The sequence below is a fragment of the Palaemon carinicauda genome, chromosome 7 (assembly GCF_036898095.1).
Source record: "Palaemon carinicauda isolate YSFRI2023 chromosome 7, ASM3689809v2, whole genome shotgun sequence".
Lineage (NCBI taxonomy): Eukaryota > Metazoa > Arthropoda > Malacostraca > Decapoda > Palaemonidae > Palaemon > Palaemon carinicauda.
This window is the reverse complement of record NC_090731.1, coordinates 93,659,224-93,681,255: the sequence shown is the minus strand read 5'-3', so window position 1 is coordinate 93,681,255 and position 22,032 is coordinate 93,659,224. Positions and strand designations below refer to the sequence as shown.

General features: G+C 45.9%; 2 protein-coding genes across 2 annotated transcripts in view; both read left to right on the top strand.

Annotated features, from left to right (window-relative positions):
* Wdr33 (WD repeat domain 33) overlaps positions 1–22,032 on the top strand; it is a 46,777-nt gene that overhangs the window by 538 nt on the left and 24,207 nt on the right. The gene's annotated exons all lie outside the window — the stretch shown is intronic.
* Positions 94–21,422, top strand: LOC137643747 (uncharacterized). The gene is made up of 3 exons (XM_068376442.1): positions 94–106; positions 5,189–5,760; positions 20,830–21,422. The coding sequence occupies exons 1-3, from the start codon at positions 94–96 to the stop codon at positions 21,403–21,405; spliced, it is 1,161 nt and encodes a 386-aa protein (XP_068232543.1). The 3' UTR covers positions 21,406–21,422.

Below are 22,032 nucleotides of genomic sequence, written 5' to 3'. Positions count from 1 at the left end.
CACCGCTAGTTAGGGGGACGGTTGTAGGAAGGTTAGTTTGCTACCGCTCCCCCTCACACACCTGTGATTGAGCTCACTTTGCTTTCGGCTCGGATGGTGAACGGATGTTGCCGCTCTTCATCCTCGCCGAATATTGGCAGCCATTAATGACTTTTTTTTTTTTCAAGATTAATCTTACCCGATAATCATGTAGCTGTCAACTCCGTTGCCCGACAGAATTCTACGGAAGGGATACGCCAGCGATCACTATACAAGAAGGGGGTGTACTCACCAGCGCCACCTGTGGCCAGGTACTGCAGTACTTCTTGTTGACACCACCTCAATTTTTCCTCTGTCGTGCTTCCGGCAAGACCTACATGGATACGCTTATAATTTTGGAGTCTTGTTCACGGTTTTTGGTGAAGTATTGCTCTAAGATTTCAGCTTTCGCTATACAGGAAACTTGTCTCTTAGCTTAGATAGCTTTTAGATTGATTTGATTAATGGTTAACGATATTTTGCTTTAATTGGAATCCCCCCTTGACTGTTCTTTGATTCAAGATGTCCGACCTTTCTCAAGCTCCTCCCCAAAGACGATGTAGGACTTGTATTAGGCGTATTCCGAAGGCCTCGGTTGATCCTCACACCGTTTGTTCCGACTGTAGGGGAAAATCCTGTCAGTTGGAAGATCGATGTGAGGAATGCGCCGGACTTTCGGAACTTGATTTCGTTCGATTCCTCAAGTATACCACTAAGTTAGAGAGAGAGAGAGTTAGGAGGAGTTCGGCTCGCTCTTCGCTTTATTCCTCACCCCATGATCCTCAACCTTTTCCTCCCCCTGTAGTGGCTACCCCCGATCCTACTATTTGTGCTCAGCCTGATATGTCTGATGTTTTACGTGCCATTCAGGCTTTAGGTGATAAAGTGGAGTCGGTAGTGAGTGACCACAAGTTCCTCTTGGCAGACGTCAAGGAACTTAAAGTGAAAAGTGCAGTGGGAAGTGGTAGTGCCAGTGCTGTGCCGAGTGCTAGTGTCAGTGTCAGTGTTGTGCGTGAGGGTACTTCTGTGCGTGCCAGTCGTCCTCCCAGTCCGGGACCTCTTGCAAGCTCCCAAGCCCAGGGGAGAAGCAATGTCGAAGGGCAAAAGGGTTCGGCAGGCCTTGATCGGCGCACAGCAGTATCCTCGGTGGTTGCGGGCGTATCTTACAGAGATCGTCACTTCCACTCTCAGACGATTGAGCCCTTATTTTCCTCGTCTGCAGAAGAATTTTCGGGGAGAAAACGCTGGACTCAGGTCTCAAGACCTCTTAAGCGTAAAGTCCAGACCGCACGAGTTCTACAGCCCGGATGTAGTCATTGGGCTAGCTCTGACTCGCCGCAGTCATCAGGTGACTGCACGCCTCCTAAGAGAGGTAAGGCGATGCCTCAACAGACCTCAACTTCTGTTAAGGCTCTGCCTCAACAGACCTCAACGTCTGTTGATCCCAAGATGGCTTTGCTGCAGTCTATGCAGTCGCAGCTTGCGGTATTGATGCGTGAGTTTCAGGCAGAGAAGGTTACACCTCCTCCTGCGAGCGCTCCTCCTCCTCTACGCAGTCCAGTCTGCCAGACGTACGAAGTTGAGGTTCCTCAAGCTACCTCCATGCGTGAGCTACCGCGTTGGGAGTTGCCAGATACCAGCGTTGTGCAGCAACCTCCACCTTCCTTGAGGCAGGAACCTCTTACCACGCGGCAACCTCCTCAACAATGGGGACAGGAGTCTTATGCCTTACAACCTCCTCTACCTTTGAGGCAAGAGTTTCTTGCAGTAAGACCATCCTCGAGGCAGCAACCTCTTGAGGTACGACAACCTCTGCCATCCTTGAGGCAGCCACCTCAGCTCTCGCAGCTGATACCTCCACTTTCCTCGAGGCGAGAACCTCAACTCTCGAGGCAAGCACCTCAAGAACCTCAACTCGTGAGACAGGAGCCTCTTTCTGCGCAGCCCCCACCTCAACTCTCGCAGCACCCACCTCAAGAACCTCAACTCGTGAGACAGGAACCTCTTACTGCGCAGCCACCTCAACCCTTGAAGCAAGCGCAACTCTTGAGACATGAACCTCATGCAATGAGTCAGCCACCTCAACGCATGCATCTACCTCTTTCTCCTCAGCTTGAGCAGTCTTTGCAGCCTGAACCTCAGGTTTTACTACAGTCGCCTCTCACCACGCTTGCTCCCCAGACTCCCGCAGAGCCTCCTTCTTCCCAGCCTCATGACTTTGTCATTATCAGCCCTCATCCTCTTCAACAGAGACTTGAGGATGAATCCGCAAGTGTATATGCACCCGCTTGTCAGGATTCTGCCGTTCAGCATACCGCTGTAACTTTACCTCTCGCTTCTCAACCCTCAGGTGATGAGGTTTCTGAGGAGGAAGCTGCGCACCTGGATGATCCCTCTTCTGACGTGGAGGAACCCAAGTCGTTACCACCCTCCATTGACTTTCGCAAGGTCCTGGCTCTTTTCAGAGAAGTTTACCCGGATCACTTTGTTTCTGCTACCCCTCGCTCTCCTCCATCAGAGTTTTCTCTAGGCATGCAACCTGTTAAGTCTGCCTACACTAAGCTCGTCTTCGCTAGATCTTCTAAGAGAGTTTTGAGAATGTTAGGGGATTGGTTGCAGTCCAAGCAGCAACTAGGGAAGACGTCATTCATGTTTCCACCTACTAAGCTGACTTCTAAGGCGGGCGTATGGTATGCCACAGGAGAGGAACCAGGCTTGGGAATCCCTGCCTCTGCCCAGGCTGACTTCTCAAGTTTGGTTGACTCTCCACGAAGGTCGGCTATGAGGCGCTCTAAGGTCTGCTGGACCTTTTCTGACTTAGACCACTTCTTAAAGGGAGTCTTTCGCGCCTTTGAGATTTTTAATTTTCTCGACTGGTGCCTGGGGGCCTTGAGCAAGAAGACTGCCCCATCTGACAAGGACTCGGCCATGCTTATAATGTCCTGTATGGATAAAGCAATTCGCGATGGTTCCGGCGAACTTGCCTCCATGTTTGTTTCGGGAGTACTCAAGAAAAGGGAACAACTTTGCACCTTCCTTTCCACTGGTATCACCTCTTGTCAAAGGTCTCAGTTACTTTTTGCTCCGCTTTCTAAGTTCCTGTTTCCTGAGGACCTTATCAAGGAATTGTCTGCGGCTCTTATTCAGAAGGACACTCATGACCTTGTGGCCTCTTCAGCACGTAAGGCTAAGGTTGCTCCTTCGGTTCCTAGAACTTACCGCACCCCAGTGGCCGATACTCCTGCTACAAGATTTATTCCGCCCTTTCGTGGCAGAGCCCCCAGCCGAGGAAGTACCCGTCCAGACGGTTTCAGGGGCAGGTCCAAGAAAGGTCCCAAGCCTTCGAAAGGCAAACATTGACTCTCCTCCTCTCCAGACAGCAGTAGGAGCCAGACTCAAGATCTTCTGGCAAGCTTGGGAAAGAAGAGGTGCAGACGCCCAGTCTGTCAAGTGGCTAAGGGAGGGTTACAGGATACCATTCTGCCGCAATCCCCCTCTGACCACTTCTCCCATCAACCTCTCTCCCAACTACAAGGAAAAGGACAAGAGGCTAGCGTTACACCAAGAGGTGTCGCTCCTGTTACAGAAGGAGGCAGTGGTGATAGTCCGAGACCATCAATCCCCGGGCTTCTACAACCGTCTCTTTCTGGTGGCCAAGAAGACAGGAGGTTGGAGACCGGTGCTGGACGTCAGTGCGCTCAATGCTTATGTCACCAAGCAGACGTTCACTATGGAGACGACGAAGTCGGTCCTAGCAGCGGTCAGGCAGGAGGACTGGATGGTCTCGTTGGATCTGAAAGACGCTTACTTTCTCGTTCCTATTCATCCAGACTCCCAACCTTTCCTAAGATTCGTTTTTGGAAAGGTTGTGTACCAATTCCAAGCCCTGTGTTTTGGCCTAAGCACGGCGCCTATGGTGTTTACGCGACTGATGAGGAATATTGCGAAATTCCTCCACTTGGCGGACATCAGAGCCTCCCTTTATTTAGACGACTGGCTGTTAAGAGCCCCCACAAGTCGTCGCTGTCTGGAGAGTCTCAACTGGACTTTGGACTTGATCAAGGAACTGGGTCTTTTGGTCAACTTAGAAAAGTCCCAGCTTATTCCTTCCCAAACCATCGTTTACCTGGGAATGGAGATTCGGAGTCAAGCTTTTCGGGCTTTTCCGTCGGCCCCAAGAATCAGCCAAGCCCTAGAGTGCATTCTGAGCATGCTGAAGAGGAACAGATGCTCGGTGAGACAGTGGATGAGTCTAACAGGGACCCTGTCATCGTTAGCCCTGTTCACTGAGTTAGGGAGACTCAACCTCCGCCCCCTTCAATTCCATCTAGCAGCTCACTGGGACAAGAATATGACGCTCGAAGCGGTCTCTATTCCTGTTACCAAAGAGATGAAGACTACTCTCATGTGGTGGAAGACCAACATCCTTCTCAAGGAGGGTCTATCGTTAGCGGTTCAGACCCCCAATCTTCATCTCTATTCGGACGCATCAGACTCGGGCTGGGGCGCGACCTTGGACGGACAGGAATGCTCGGGAACATGGAACAAGGAACAGGAAACGCTTCACATCAACTGCAAGGAGTTGCTGGCAGTTCATCTGGCTTTAATGAACTTCAAGTCCCTCCTGCTAAACAAGGTGGTGGAGGTGAACTCCGACAACACCACAGCCTTGGCATACATCTCCAAGCAGGGAGGGACCCATTCGAGGAAGCTGTACGAGATAGCAAGGGACCTCCTCATTTGGTCAAGAAGTCTAAACCTCTCACTGGTAACGAGGTTCATTCAGGGCAATATGAACGTCTCGGCAGATCGCCTCAGCAGGAAAGATCAAGTCATCCCCACGGAATGGACCCTTCACAAGAGCGTGTGCAACAGACTTTGGACCTTGTGGGGTCAGCCAACGATAGATCTGTTCGCCACCTCCATGACCAAGAGGCTCCCTTTGTACTGTTCCCCAGTTCCAGACCCAGCAGCAGTTCACGTGGATGCTTTTCTGCTGGATTGGTCCCATCTCGAGCTATATGCATTCCCGCCGTTCAAGATCATCAACAGAGTCATTCAGAAGTTCGTCTCTCACGAAGGGACACGGCTGACGCTGGTTGCTCCCCTTTGGCCTGCAAGAGAATGGTTCACAGAGGTACTACAATGGCTGGTTGACGTTCCCAGGACTCTCCCTCTAAGAGTGGACCTTCTACGTCAACCTCACGTAAAGAAGGTACATCCAAACCTCCACGCTCTTCGTCTGACTGCCTTCAGACTGTCGAAAGACTCGCTAGAGCTAGAGGCTTTTCGAAGGAGGCAGCCAGAGCGATTGCCAGAGCAAGGAGGATATCCACTCGTAGAGTCTATCAATCCAAGTGGGAAGTCTTCCGAAGCTGGTGCAGAGCCAATGCAGTTTCCTCTACCAATACCTCTGTAACCCAAGTTGCTGACTTCCTGTTACATCTTAGGAATGTTAGATCTCTTTCGGCTCCTACGATCAAAGGGTACAGAAGTATGTTGGCTTCAGTTCTCCGCCACAGAGGTTTGGATCTTTCCTTCAACAAGGATCTACAAGACATCCTTAAATCTTTCGAGACTTCTAAAGAACGTCGATTGTCCACTCCAGGCTGGAATCTAGACGTAGTCTTAAGGTTCCTTATGTCTCCTAGGTTTGAACCTCTCCAGTCAGCTTCTTTCAAAGACCTTACTCTCAAAACTCTTTTCCTCGTCTGCCTTGCAACAGCCAAAAGAGTTAGTGAGGTTCACGCCTTCAGCAGGAACATAGGATTCACATCCGAATCAGCAACATGTTCCTTACAGCTCGGATTTTTAGCAAAAATGAACTTCCTTCACGTCCTTGGCCTAGATCGTTCGAAATTCCTAGCCTTTCCAACATGGTGGGTAACGAGCTAGAGAGAGTTCTTTGCCCTGTCAGAGCTCTAAAATACTATCTTAAAAGGTCAAAACCTATACGAGGACAATCAGAGGCCTTATGGTGTGCCATCAGGAAACCTTCGATGCCTATGTCCAAAAACGCAGTTTCGTATTATATAAGGCTTCTGATTAGAGAAGCTCATTCTCACATGAAGGATGAAGACCTTGCTTTGCTGAAGGTAAGGACCCACGAAGTGAGAGCTGTAGCCACTTCGATGGCCTTTAAACAGAACCGTTCTCTGCAGAGTATTATGGATGCAACTTTTTGGAGGAGCAAGTCAGTGTTTGCATCATTTTATCTCAAAGATGTCCAGTCTCTTTACGAGAACTGCTACACCCTGGGACCATTCGTAGCAGCGAGTGCAGTAGTAGGTGAGGGCTCAGCCACTACATTCCCTTAATCCCATAACCTTTTTTAACCTTTCTCTTGAATGCTTTTATTGTTGTTTTTTGGGTTGTTACGGTAGGCTAGAAGCCTTCCGCATCCTAGTTGATTTGGCGGGTGGTCAATTCGTTCTTGAGAAGCGCCTAGGTTAGAGGTTGTGTAGAGGTCCTTTAGTATGGGTTGCAGCCCTTTATACTTCAGCACCTTAGGGTTGTTCAGCCTCCTAAGAGGAACGCTGCGCTCAGTAAGGAAGACGAACTTATTAAAGGCAGAGTAATGGTTCAAGTCGACTTCCTTACCAGGTACTTATAATTTCATTGTTATCTTGAATAACTGATAATATGAAATACGGGATACTTAGCTTCTTGATATACATGTACACTGGTTTTCACCCACCTCCCTGGGTGTGAATCAGCTACATGATTATCGGGTAAGATTAATATTGAAAAATGTTATTTTCATTAGTAAAATAAATTTTTGAATATACTTACCCGATAATCATGATTTAATTGACCCACCCTTCCTCCCCATAGAGAACCAGTGGACCGAGGAAAAATTGAGGTGGTGTCAACAAGAAGTACTGCAGTACCTGGCCACAGGTGGCGCTGGTGAGTACACCCCCTTCTTGTATAGTGATCGCTGGCGTATCCCTTCCGTAGAATTCTGTCGGGCAACGGAGTTGACAGCTACATGATTATCGGGTAAGTATATTCAAAAATTTATTTTACTAATGAAAATAACATTTTTTTTTTTTTTCTCTTAGTGTGTGTGTGTGTGTGAAGTTGATTTCTGCGACCATGCGCACCTGCCCTGGACTCTCCGGCCGCCCTTGTGGGACATACTTGTATATGTCGGCGGTGGAGACTGATCCTCACACCCTTTGTCTTGCCTGCAGAGGTCAACGGTGTGTTAGTGTAAATATGTGTAGGGAGTGGTCTTACTCCCAGTGGGAGAGGTTTGCGCGACGGCGGAAGAAGAAATCCGAGCGGGATATTTCTCCTTCAAAGGTTGCTTTGAAGGATGAAAAACCCAAGGCCTCTTCTTCCGCCGCCCAACCCGCCTTCTCCCACTCATTCGGTCTCTTACGAGAGACCGTGGAACAGTAGCATAGACCAAGTTATTATTGGCCAACCCCGGGTCTCGAGAGATGATGTTGCTTCCCCTAGCGAAGCAGACCCACCTCTCCCCCCGGGTGAGGCCTTGTCACTAACTCCCCTCTTACAGGTATGGTCTTCCTTGGGGCTTACGGGTCCGCCCTCCAAGGAAGCCCGTCTGCAGTTCATCCGCATGGGTGCTTCTGTTCAGCAATCATCGTCGCCTTCAGAGGTAGATCCCCTGGCCCTTGTCGACGTTGTTGTGTCAGAGGTGTCTCATGCGGTGTCATCCATCTCCTCTGCCACTCCAGACTATACAGCGGTTGCTGCCGACTTAGTTTCCCCCGTTCCTGACCATCCTCCGAGAGGGAAACTAAGTTCAACGTCTGTCTCTCCTGCAAGTGTTTCTCACTCGGGGGAGTTCACTTAAAGAGACTCCTCTTTGGAGGACTGCTGACGGTCAGCTTGTTGATCCAATGGCCCCTAGAGGGCGCATCCGCCTTAGAGGTCTCCTTCACCAGCGGTGAAAAGGCGCCTCTTTGGTTCATCGTTGTTACTGCAGTCCCCCGCAGAGGAGCCTCCACTGTCAGACCTTCATACATCGACCATCACTGCACCTGCAACCAGTCATGTGACTTCGGTTCTGGACCTCTCTGCCGATCCCCTCTTAATGAGAGAATGCCTTGATGAAGTAATTGAGCTTCAGCATGGCATTCTATTCCCGTGCTGAAACTTGGTGACGGGCAAGAGGGCTCTCGAACTTGGGGAAATTGCTCCCCCCAGTTCAGTTCTAAATTTCTCTCTCTCTCATCTTTTTCTTCCTCTTTATATTACTTCAACATTCTCCTAATATTATAAACTTTCTTTCATGTTGCTGTCCCAACCCTATGAGTAAAATTTCCCATATGTATATGTGTATATATTTACATATATATGTATGTTTTTTTTATGGCATGGATGTTTCTACATCTGTTATTGCCACTTGGCGGAGGTTTCTACATCCGGTATTGCTGGCCACTTTGATGAATAGGAAAGATGTCACGGTTGGGAGGTGTTTGTGCATGTGAGAGTATTGGATGATCTCAGCCATCCCGAAGATGGTTTGGACCTTTTTGGCGGAACTATTCTCAAGTGTTGGGTCTTCGGAATCCAGGGGGATCCAATGCTTGGGGTAGGACTTTCGGCTTTTGGCCGGAAGCTCATCATTACAGATATGGGGAGGATAATTCCATAGTTTCTTGGTCTCAGTCTAAAAGGCGGGTTCAGCTTACATCTGTGCCTCTATATTTGTTTTGATGCTATCCTTCGGGCAGGGTATGGAGTGGACCATCTGGTAAGTATACTCTCACTCTGCCGGTAGTGGAGAGTGCAAATTTCCTTCCCAACATGTAATGCCTTAATGTTCTCACCAAACAGGTGAATCAAACTGTTTAAAATATCATACTTCTCTTTTCTTTTTTCTTATGGATTCTTGTGACAACGACCCCCTCTCCCTTGGATATGCTGACTGGCCCCCGGCACTGTTGACGACCTCTGGCAATTCATTTAAAGAAAATTCCCTTGACGATGTAGGAACTAAAAAGGACTATTCTTTAAACATTCAAAAAAAGGGAAAATTGAATGTCCTGCATGTTACCCAAATCCCATTAGAAGCTAATTACGATGTGCTACTTAAAATATTTGAGTGTTACGGAATAATAAAAGAAATTAGAAAGCAACTTCAAGATGATAATTGGGATTCTTGGTTATTTAATTGTCATGAGGAAGCATTTAATGCAAGCCGTAGCATTGTTAATATTAAAGTAGGTAATATGAGTGTTGAGGGTGCTCTGTGTGATGGGGCACCTAAAGATCTGGATGTCTACAGACCAGCAGACTGGATTGATAAAGATATAGAGGTAGATATGCCATCCCAAAGAAAGCCAAAACCACCACTGTGGCTTCTTGCTCAATCTACAGGAGGTATGGAAAATTATTTCAAGATCTGCAAATTTCTTCAGAGGAAGGTAGGAACGATCGCACCTGGAGATATATCTCGATTCGGTAAAAAAAGTTACTTGATAAAGGCCAAGTCATACACACAGTCTGTTATATTGTCCAATTTGAAGACAGTAAATGATGATATAAAATTAGACATCAAACCCCATCTAAACTTTAGCTATGGAAGGGGAGTGGTTTTCAATAGGGATCTATATGAATTTACCGAAGAGGAGATATTGGCTATGTGTCCACTATCAGTGTGGAAAGTACATAAAGTACCCGAAACATGAAAGATTGTTCTTACTTTCCAGGATGCTGATGTACCTTTCTACATTGACATAGAAAATGAAAGGATTAAAGTTCAACCTTTTACGCATAGGCCACTGCAATCTTATCATTGCTTTAAATTTGGGTGTCCTTCCAAAGTTTGCAAAAATGATAAAATTTGTGATACTTGCTCCAATATTTACCATGTAGAATGTACTCTTGAGGTAAGGTGCTTAAACTGCAACTCTAATCATAAATCTAATGATAGGAGCTGCCAGTTCTATAAGTTAGAAGAGGCTGCCCTCAATTAATCAATTATTGAACATATAAGCGTGGGGCATGCCAAAAGATTATTAAATAAATCTAATACCTATGCAAAGACATTAAAAACAGGAGAAAAAGTTCTTCGGGAATCATCTCACCCAACCTATTACTGTAGGTAGTTCTCGAAAAAGGAATTTACCATCTATTGATAAAGTGCTGCATAATAAGACAAGAATATCTCCTAAAGATTTATCATCAAGTATCAACAAAAAGACATTGCCCACCACTATCAAACCTTTGTCCCCCATCACAAAGGCTAGTACTAACCTCTCCCAGGCCATATCCTTGCCTGATTTAATAGAGATTCCACCTGAAACCAAGTTATCAGGTGTACCAGTAGTGGGGAAGGTACAAAACCCTGGTAATTCGCAACTTATTAATCGTAAAAGAGAGAGACCTCCATCTCTCTTACCCCCTTCCATAAGAAATATTAGAGTTATGACATCAAATAAATATGATGTTTTGTCTGTTGATATTTCTGATCAACCAGAAGACAATTTAAATAAATCAGAAATTCAAGTTGAGGTCCACCATCCACCTCAACAAATAGATCAAAAGGATACAAAGAAAAACACAAACGTAAAACCCAACATAACAAGACCATCTCTGAAAAAACCTACAGAAAATAATGTTAGATTAAAAACTGCTAATGAGAAGACCTCATCCAAGATATCTTCCAGAAATAATCCATAGTTTTCTCCTCCATTTTGCAATGGAACTGTGGGGGTTTAAGGGGGAAATTTGAAGAACTTAATCTCCTAATTCTTGAACATTCCCCCATAATTGTATGTCTACAAGAAAGTATGCTTGATGCTAACACTCCTAGTCCTTGAGAGTATGTTAGCTATAGAACACCATATAATCATCAAGCAGGGAGCCATGGCAGAAGTCTCATATACGTTCGTCGAGATGTTCCCCAAATACCTATATCTTTACGTACAACCCTGCAGGCAGTGGTTGTACAAATTGATACAGGGAGAAAATATACAATATGCTCTCTATAATTACCTCCAAATGATCAATATTTTATATGATGATTTAGCAGAGGTCATTCAAGAACTCCCTCAACCATTTCTCTTACTGGGAGATATGAATGGTAGACATCCTTTATGGGGTGATGTTTTGGCAAACACAAGGGGCAATATTATCTCATCGATTGTGGAGAATGAGAATGTGGGACTCCTTAATACAGGAGAGCCCACGCACTTCCATGTTCAGACAGGTACCTTGTCATGCATTGACCTTTCAATTGCAAGCTTTTAATTGCCTTCTTGATTTTGATTGGAGGACATTAGATGATTGACATACTAGTGATCATGCACCAATCATTATAAACACCAACCGCCTTTACAAAGATTGCCACGATGGAATCTTGACAAGGCAGACTGGGTTAAATTTTGTGAGCTAAGTGAAATTGAAGGGAGTGCAGAACAGTTTGAAAGTATTGATGATGCCATAAACATACTGAACTCTCCATACAGCAGGAATCAATTCGATTCCCAAAACCACAGGACTATTCAAAAGACGACCAGTCCCGTTCTGGTCTTCAGAATTAACAGCCTTGCACAGAGACACCAGAAAATCTTTTGCTAGATTGCGTCGACGCTGTACGGATGAAAATTTGATAACATACAAAAAGTGTAGAGCACAGTTCCGTCGTGCCATGAAAGAAGCTAGACGCCAATCTTGGGTGGCTTTTGTTTCCTCCATTAATAGTAGAACATAACCATCTTCTGTATGGAGGAAAGTAAAAAAGATTGCAGGCAAATTCACCCCAAACCCACCACCAGTGTTGAAAGTGAATGGTCAGTATGTAACTGAAGGAAATGAAATGACTGACCATTTTTCAAATGTAACGTGCAAGAGTGTAGCAGCTCCTGGTCACCAGTACAGGAGCATTGAAGAAAAGAAAATTTAAAATTTTGCAACAGGAAGGGAAGAGTCATATAATTCTCCTTTCACTGAAAGAGAATATGATTCGGCACTTTCCACTTGTAACGATACAGCCCCTGGCCCCTATGGAATTCCATATGCAATGATTAAACATGTACATTTTGAAACATTAAACTTACCCGCTGGTTATATAACAATAGCTTTAGTCCCTGACGTCCGGCAGAAATTCAAAAAACTCGCGGCAATCGCAGATAGAGTTGCCAGGTGTACATTAGCGCCCTCACGGGAGATAGGCCGAACCATTCCATACATCATCAAATCTTCCCTGCTGCTCTTGCTGGCAACATCTTTTGGAATTCACTCGTGATTATCCTGGATTTTAGCAGTTATCTTGGTGATGTACTCCTAAATATGGGTTCTGGCATTCGCTTATTTTGTTTATGTTTGGTAATTCATCGCTATGTTATAGCTTAGAAGGTTGGATTAGAAGTTTTTCAATCTACTTTAAACTAACGAAAACTTGATGGCGGTAGGTAAACACCCCGCCTTCTTTATGTCGTCGCAGTCATATGATGGAAGACTAGAGTGTGACTTGCATTTTCTTTCTTTTTCTATAAAGAATGAAAAGTGAATACTATCCTACTAAGTATCAAGTTTAATAAGATAAAAAGATTGTTATTTTAAGGAAATTTTTGTCCTTTTAGTATACTTTCTTTAGATATTCTTCTATCTGTTTTCAAAGATTAACTAAAACTAGCGTTCAGTTTTATTTACGCTACGCAGTTCTCAGTCAATCGTTACAGTATTACAATTTTCTTTGTATCGTTATTTATGAAAAGGAAATTTTCTTAAAAACCAAAGTATTCAAGTTATATAAGATAAAAGGAATATGTTATTTTACAATAATATTTGTCCTTTTGGTATTTTTTCTTTAGCTAATCTTTTTGCAAAGATTTAAGTAAATTAGCGTACAGTTAATTTTACATGACGTATTCATGACAATCGTTATAGTCTCACGATTCTTTGTATCGTTGTTTACTTGTTCGTTTTTGGGAATACTAAATTTTTTCGTATAATATTTATAGATGTTCCAATTGTAAAATGTGACTAATCATCTTTGTTCCGTAACTGAAATACAAACCACGCTATTTAATATGGGTAATTACTATCGGCGTAGCTGAAATGACGAGCCATTAGAATTTTAACGAGGGTTTACTACCCCACCGCTAGTTAGTAGGGGGTAGGGAGGGGTAGCTTGCTACCCCCCCCCCCCCCCTCACACACACCTGTGCTGAGCTCACTTTGCTATCGGCTCGGGTGCTAGACGGACGTGTCCCCTATCACCCTCGCCTACACTGACAGCCATTTAATCTTTGTTTGCTTTTTCTTTTTGACAGTGTTTGGAAGTTGGCCTCTGCGATGCGGAAGTGTCCCGGCTTACCTGACCGCCCATGTGGGACTTATATGTCAGCGGTCGACACACATCCACACACCTTATGTCCTTTTTGTAGGGGCCAACGGTGTGATAGAGATAACGTATGTTGTGAGTGCAGGGAGTGGTCTACCTCCCAGTGGGAGAGGTTTTCTCGGCACCGGAAGAAGAAGTCTAAACGGGATATTTCTCTTTCAATGGCTTCCTTGAAGAGAGAAAATCCCAAGGACTCTTCTTCCGTAGCCCAAACCTCCGAAGCTCCCATTCGATCGGCTTCTTCCGAGAGGCCGGCGAGTGGTAGCGTAGGCCGCATTTCTGTTGACCGATCTCGGGGTTTGGGAGAGGGAGTTGCCTCCCATAGTGAGGCAGCTACTCCTCCTCCCCCGGGGGAGGATTTAAATACATCTAATATTAATGTTGCAAATGATGATTTATTACAGCTTTGGGCTTCCTTGGGGCTTTGTGGCGGGATGTAAACAAAAACAAACCCCCACACCTTTGATCACTCTTACTTTCAAAATATCCCACAACACAAACTTTCCCCTTACTTTACTTCAAACTGGACTATTGCACGAAGGGAAAAACAAACAAAACATAACCTTAAAACTATATTCACCGCAACCCAAAACAAAAATCACACATTAAATTCAACAGACAAAAGTAACACAAACATTGCTGTATAAATATATATCGGTGCGTGAGGGTACCGAGAACTCACCAATCACAAAAACTTTACAACCCAACACCAACAGTCCCCACACAGTAACGAAAATCACTTAAATTCTAAAATAAATCACTTAATACTAAACCAATCATCATATATAACCCAGCAAAAATAACCAAACTTAATACTAAAACATATGAGAAACCTCTTAGTATTTCATATACGTGTGTGGCCACCGTCGTCCATAGACTCCACACACTGGCAACTCAGTCCTTATCGCCAATTGCCACAAATCCCTGGCGAGCAGTCACTGCAGTCAATTCGACTGTCCAATCACATTAAAGGTGGTCATCATCATCATCATATCATCATCAAGGAACAATCTATTTTCAGCCGGGTCATCAACGATTAAAACTTTTTCTATATTTCAACAGTCTAAATATAAATATCCGCAGTCTTCTCCTAAGTTCATAGTACGGTCCAGGTCGTCATCATCAAGTTATTCATACATACAAGGCTAGGCAGGCAAGCAACACCTTCAAGGCCTAAATTTAACTCCAAAGAATGTTAAGGAGTCCAAGGAGCCTAAAGGAGGAATTACGGCTCCGATACAAGAAAAATCACTTCAAAGCCGGCTGTCAATGAACAAAAAAAAACAACCGACTCCTGATACAGTCAAATAGCAAAAATCCTTTCGCCCAAGACATTCATTACCGCCCTAACCTAGCTAAAAAGGTAAACAAACAACCTCAAATATACCAACAGTCTTTCCCACTACAAACAATCATTCGCTAACTACCCTTGTTCTTCGGCGCGTACCGCGGACACACAAACACACACGAACACACACTCTCTCTCTCTCTCTCTCTCTCTCTCTCTCTCTCTCTCTCTCTCTCTCTCTCTCTCTCTCGCGATCTAGCAAAACTAAAGCAAATGAAATTCTTTCTCTCTCTCTCTCTATTTGACAAAACTAAAACAAATAAACACACTCTCTTGCAATTTGACAAAACTAAAACAAATAAACACTCTCTCTCTCTCTCTCTCTCTCTCTCTCTCTCTCTCTCTCTCTCTCTCTCTCTCTCTCTCTCTCTCTCTCTCTCTCTCTCTCGATTTGGCAAAAAAAATAAATTAAAATAAAATTAATCCTCCACATTCCTCCCCCCTTACTTTGCCAAATCCTCACACAACACCTATTTTCTCATTACCCAGTCGCAATCGGGAACAGGGCCTCGGCTTCGAGTAACTGGGCCTTCATATACCTGCACTCTCTCATTCATTTCTTCCATGTCGTTTTCATTCAACGTACTACAGTAGGGTCCCGAATTATGCGTGTTCGAATTATACGATTCCCCTTTTATGCGACCTCTATTTTTCAAAAATAAACTTTCTGTATCTGCGAAACTGTTCAAAGTCTGCGAGTGAAGCACTATAAAATGTATCAAATCTATTGTCTTTCTAAGCATATTGGTAGCCCTAAATACGGTGATTTATAATAAATTTTACAAAACAATATTAACATTACATCTTATTAACATAATTTTATAATTAATAGCCTATTTAAGGATAAAATTCCACATCAACAATGAAATCAACTGTTAACTGTGCGAGTCCAGCTGACAAAATGTAAACAGAATTGTGGTAACGTTCTCGGCAATCATTATTTTTAAATATTTAACTTAGCCGGTGAATATATAATAGCTGCAACTCCGTTGCTCGACAGACAAAAAACAGTAAAAACTCGCCAGCGATCGCTATACAGGTTGCGGGTGGGCCCACCAGCGCCAACTGTCGGCCAGATACCAACTCGATGTAAACAAAGACTCAATTTCTTCTCTGTCGACGTGTCGACAAGACGTACTTTACTCGCTGTTGAAACCTGGAGTTTTTCCCATCATATTTGGTGAAGTACTTTATTTTGGTTTGAGCTTTCGCAGTACAGGTGCTTTTCTTCAAATAAATCCTTGAACTCTTTTTTGTATCGGATTAATTGTTGATGACTTAGATCGTTTTTTGGAATTTTCCCTTGACCAATTCAAAATGGCTGACCTTTCACAAGTTCCCAAGTTCAGAAAATGCAATGCTAGGGACTGTCATAGGCGTCTTCCAAAGGCTTCTCTCGACCCTCACACTGTTTGTTCCAATTGTAGAGGTAAAACCTGTCAATTGGAAGATCGGTGTGAGGAATGCGTGGGCCTTTCGGAATTCGATTTTATCGAATTTGAGAAGTATACACGCAGACTAGAGAGAGATAGGGTAAGGAGAAGTTCTTCTAGGTCGGTAGATTTTTCCTCTCCACATGCCCCTCAACCTAATCCTTCCCCTGTAGTGGTTGTTCCTAACCCCCCTCCTAGCACTCAGGAACCATCGATGGCAGACATGATGCGTGCTATCCATGCCCTGGGGGAGAGAGTTGAGTCCCTGGCAAGTGACCGCAATCAACTCATGGCGGACGTAAAGGAACTAAAGTGCCAAAGTGCCTCGGGAAGTGTTAAAGTGCCTAGTGTTTCTCAAAGTGTTGTGAACAGTGTTGCGCTTGAGGGTTCGTCTGTGCGTGCCTGTCGTCCTCCTAGTCCGGGACCTCTTGCAAGCTCCCAAGCCAAGGGGAGAAGCAATGTCGTACGACTCATGGGTTCGAGAGGCCTTGATCAGCGAACAGACGTTCCCTCTATGGTATCAGGCGTATCTCCCCAAGATCGCCCCTACCAACGTAAGACGAGAGAGCCCGTTTTTACCTCGTCGTCCGAAGGTGTTTCTCGTAAGAAACCTTGGACCAAGGTCTCACGACCTTTGAAGCGTAAGTCGGTCCCTTCAGGACAAGTCCAACGTCCCGGTTGTAGCCACTGGGTCAGTTCGGACTCGTTGCCGTCATCTGATGACTGCTCGCCTCCCAAGAGAGGCAAAGCGGTGCCGCCTCAGTCGCTCACCCCGTCTGTTGCCGCACCTGCTTCCGTAGACCCTAAATGGGTGTTGCTGCAGGACATGCAGTCCAAGCTTGCGTCCTTGATGGAGGACTTCAATGCGGAGAAGGTTGCTGCTGAACCTTCTGGCCAACAACCTTCCAAGCGGTCTGTTGTGCGTCCTGTTGACGCTGAGGTAACTTTCTCGCGTCTACCAGTTGTGGTTGTACCTCCACCGATGCGACCCAGTGTGGGTTGCCAGCCGCACGTTGACGTTAGGCGACGCACGGAGGTGGTTGTTGACGTTCAGGACGTTCAGCAACCATCAGAGGTGACTTGTTTTGACGCGGTGCGTCAACCTCCGCAACCCGGTATGGTGTTGACTGCACAACCCAGACGGTCTAAACAGTCTCGGGTGGACGCTGTGCGTCCTCGCGCACCCATGGTTGTTGACAGTTCACAGACTGTGCAGCAGTTCCACGACGCTGCGTCCGGCTCCGTCACGCGTGCACCAGTGCGACCGGACTCAGCGAGCCAAACGTTGCCCACTCCTTTGCCGTTTCCTCATCAGTTTTCGGATGAGGAACCATCAGATGAGGACGTTGCTGAACCACAAGAGGATCAACCTTCAGAACTTGACGAGCCTAAGGCAACTCAACCATCATTAGACTTTAGAAAAGTCATGGCTGTATTTAAGGAGTTGTTCCCTGACCACTTTGTTTCTGTGGCTCCTCGTTCGCCGCCGTCAGAGTTTGTATTAGGCTTGCCTGCTACCGCACCTGCCTTTACTAAACTCGTTCTCTCTCGCTCTTCCAAGAGAGCTTTGCGGCTGTTGGGAGACTGGTTAGAGACTAAGAAGAGTTTAGGAAAGACAGCATTTGCCTTTCCCCCATCTAAACTCTCGTCTAGATCGAGCGTCTGGTATGCCACGGGAGAAGTTCTCGGCTTGGGAGTTCCTGCCTCTGCCCAGGGCGACTTCTCAAGTCTTGTAGACTCTCCCCGCCGCCTTGCCATGAGACGCTCGAAGGTTTGTTGGTCACCATCGGACCTGGACCACCTTCTTAAAGGTATATTTAGGGCTTTCGAAGTCTTTAACTTTCTAGACTGGTGCTTAGGAGCCCTGAGCAGGAAAATCTCTTCTGCAGATAAGGATGTTTCCTTGCTCATTATGTCCTGCATGGACAAGGCCGTCCGTGATGGCTCCAACGAGCTAGCCGCCTCATTCACGTCCGGAGTCCTGAAGAAGCGAGAGTCTCTATGTTCTTTCCTGTCTGCTGGAGTGACGCCATGCCAAAGATCCGAGCTACTCTTTGCTCCCCTTTCCAAGTGCCTGTTTCCTGAAGGCTTGGTAAAGGAAATCGCATTATCTTTAGTTCAGAAGGACACCCACGATCTAGTTGCGTCCTCGGCTCGCAAAGCTCCCCCTTTGCCTACATTGTCTGCTAGACCGAGGATAGACACTCCAGCGTCTCGCTTTATTCCGCCCTTTCGTGGCAGAGCCTCCAGCAGAGGAGGTGCTCGTGCCGAAGGGAAGCGAGGGAAGAGGAAAGGATCCAAGTCCTTTAAGGGCAGAGTCTGACTGCCCGCAACTTCAGACAGCAGTAGGAGCCAGACTCAAGAACTTCTGGCAAGCCTGGGAGAAGAGAGGCGCAGATCAACAATCTGTGAAGTTACTCAGAGAGGGGTACAAAATCCCTTTTGTACGCAAACCCCCTCTAGCGACGTCCCCCATCGATCTCTCCCAGGTACAAAGAGGAAGAAAAGAGACAAGCCCTGAAACTGGAAGTGTCTCTTTTGCTAGAGAAGGGAGCGGTGGTCAAAGTCTCGGACCTTCAATCACCGGGGTTTTACAACCGTCTCTTCCTAGTATCAAAGAAGACAGGAGGTTGGAGACCGGTGCTAGACGTCAGTGCTCTGAATGTCTTTGTCACAAAGACGAAGTTTTCCATGGAGACCACAAAGTCAGTCTTAGCAGCGGTCAGAAAGGAAGACTGGATGGTCTCGCTAGACCTAAGGGACGCCTACTTCCACATCCCCATTCACTCAGACTCCCAACCTTTTCTGAGATTCGTCTTCGAAGATGTGGTTTACCAGTTTCGGGCCCTGTGATTTGGCCTAAGCACAGCTCCTCTCGTATTTACGAGGCTGATGAGGAATGTGGCCAAATTCCTCCACTTATCGGACATCCGAGCCTCCCTTTATTTGGACGACTGGCTTCTCAGAGCCTCTTCCAGTCGTCGCTGTCTGAAGGATCTCAAGTGGACTCTAGATCTGACCAAGGAATTGGGACTCCTAGTCAATTTGGAAAAGTCGCAGCTGGTCCCATCCCAAACTATTCTGTATTTAGGGATGGAGATTCACAGTCTAGCTTTTCGGGCTTTTCCGTCGGCCCCCAGAATAGATCAAGCCCTGCTATCCATCCAGAAGATGCTGAAGAAAGAACGCTGCTCAGTCAGGCTGTGGATGAGTCTGGTAGGGACGCTGTCATCCCTGGAGCAATTTGTATCATTAGGAAGACTACACCTCCGTCCTCTTCAATTCCATCTGGCTTTTCACTGGAAAAAGGACAAGACGCTAGAGGCGTCTCGATCCCGATTTCCGGAAAGATAAAGTCTTGTCTGACTTGGTGGAAGGACAATATCAACCTAAGAGAGGGTCTTCCCCTGGCTGTTCAGATACCCAACCACGTTCTCTTCTCGGACGCATCGGACTTGGGCTGGGGCGCGACGCTGGACGGTCGGGAATGCTCAGGTCTGTGGAACTCGAGTCAGAGGAGCATGCATATCAACTGCAAGGAGCTGTTGGCAGTTCATCTGGCCTTGAAAAGCTTCGAGTATCTCCTTCGAGGCAAAGTGGTGGAAGTAAACTCGGACAACACCACGGCCTTGGCGTACATCTCCAAACAAGGAGGTACCCACTCACTGACGTTGTACGAGATCGCAAGGGACCTGCTCATCTGGTCAAAAGGTCGAGACATCTCCCTAGTAACGAGGTTCATCCAGGGCGACTTGAACGTCATAGCAGATTGTCTCAGTCGGAAAGGGCAAGTAATTCCAACCGAATGGACCCTCCACAAGGATGTGTGCAAGAGACTTTGGGCCACTTGGGGTCAACCAACCATAGATCTCTTTGCAACCTCGCTGACCAAGAGGCTTCCAATCTATTGCTCTCCAGTCCCGAACCCAGCAGCAATACATATAGATACCTTCCTCCTAGATTGGTCACATCTGGATCTCTACGCATTCCCACCGTTCAAGATTGTCAACAAGGTACTGCAGAAGTTCGCCTCTCACGAAGGGACAAGGTTGACGTTAGTTGCTCCCCTCTGGCCCGCGAGAGAATGGTTCACCGAGGTACTTCGATGGTTAGTAGACGTTCCCAGAAGTCTTCCTCTAAGAGTAGACCTTCTACGTCAGCCACACGTAAAGAAGGTACACCAAAGCCTCCACGCTCTTCGTCTGACTGCCTTCAGACTATCGAAAGACTCTCGAGAGCTAGAGACTTTTCGAAGGAGGCAGCCAGTGCGATTGCTAGAGCAAGGAGAGCGTCTACCATTAGAGTCTACCAATCGAAGTGGGAAGTCTTCCGAGACTGGTGCAAGTCAGTTTCTGTATCCTCGACCAGTACCTCTGTAGCCCAAATAGCTGATTTTCTCTTATACCTGAGAAAAGGACGATCCCTTTCAGCTCCCACTATCAAGGGCTACAGAAGCATGTTGGCATCGGTCTTCCGGCATAGAGGCTTAGATCTTTCCAACAATAAAGATCTGCAAGACCTCCTTAAGTCTTTTGAGACCACTAAGGAGCGTCGTTTGGCTACTCCTGGGTGGAATTTAGACGTGGTACTAAGATTCCTCATGTCAGACAGGTTTGAGCCTTTACAGTCAGCCTCCCTGAAAGATCTCACTCTTAAGACACTTTTCCTGGTATGCTTAGCCTCGGCTAAAAAGAGTCAGTGAGATTCATGCCTTCAGCAAGAACATTGGATTTTCATCGGAAAAAGCTACTTGTTCGCTGCAACTTGGTTTTCTAGCCAAAAATGAGCTACCTTCTCGGCCTTGGCCTAAATCTTTCGATATTCCCAGCTTATCGGAGATCGTAGGCAATGAACTAGAAAGAGTCTTATGCCCTGTTAGAGCTCTTAAGTTCTATTTAGATCGTACTAAACCTTTACGAGGCCAATCTGAAGCTTTATGGTGTTCTGTTAAGAAACCATCCTTGCCTATGTCAAAGAATGCTTTGTCATACTTTATCAGATTGTTAATACGAGAAGCTCATTCACATCTGAGTGAGGAAGACCGATCTTTGCTTAAGGTTAAGACGCACGAAGTTAGAGCTGTAGCAACTTCCGTGGCCTTTAAGCAAAATAGATCTCTGCAAAGTATAATGGACGCAACCTATTGGAGAAGCAAGTCAGTGTTCGCGTCATTTTACTTGAAAGATGTCCAGTCTCTTTACGAGAACTGCTACACACTGGGACCATTCGTAGCAGCGAGTGCAGTAGTGGGTGAGGGCTCAACCACTACAATTCCCTAATTCCATATCCTTTTAATCTGTCTCTTGAAATGTTTTTTTGTTGTTTTTTATGGGTTGTCCGGAAGGCTAAGAAGCCTTTCGCATCCTGGTTGATTTGGCGGGTGGTCAAAGTCATTTCTTGAGAGCCCCCAGATTAGGGGTTTGATGAGGTCCTGTTGTATGGGTTGCAGCCCTTGATACTTCAGCTCCTAGGGGTCTCTCAGCATCCTAAGAGGATCGCGAGGCTCCGTAAGGAAGACGTACTTACAAGGCAGAGTAATCGTCTAAGTCGACTTCCTTACCAGGTACCTATTTATTTTGTTTTTGTTATATTGATAACTTCCAAAATGAAATAAAAACTCTTAGCTTGTACAATGTAAACATATTTAACTGGTCTCTACCCACCACCCTGGATTTGAATCAGCTATTATATATTCACCGGCTAAGTTAAATATTTAAAAATGATATTTTAATTATAAAATAAATTTTTGAATATACTTACCCGGTGAATATATAAATTAAACGACCCTCCCTTCCTCCCCAATAGAGACGCAGTGGGATGAGAAGAAATTGAGTCTGTTTACATCGAGTTGGTATCTGGCCGACAGTTGGCGCTGGTGGGCACACCCGCAACCTGTATAGCGATCG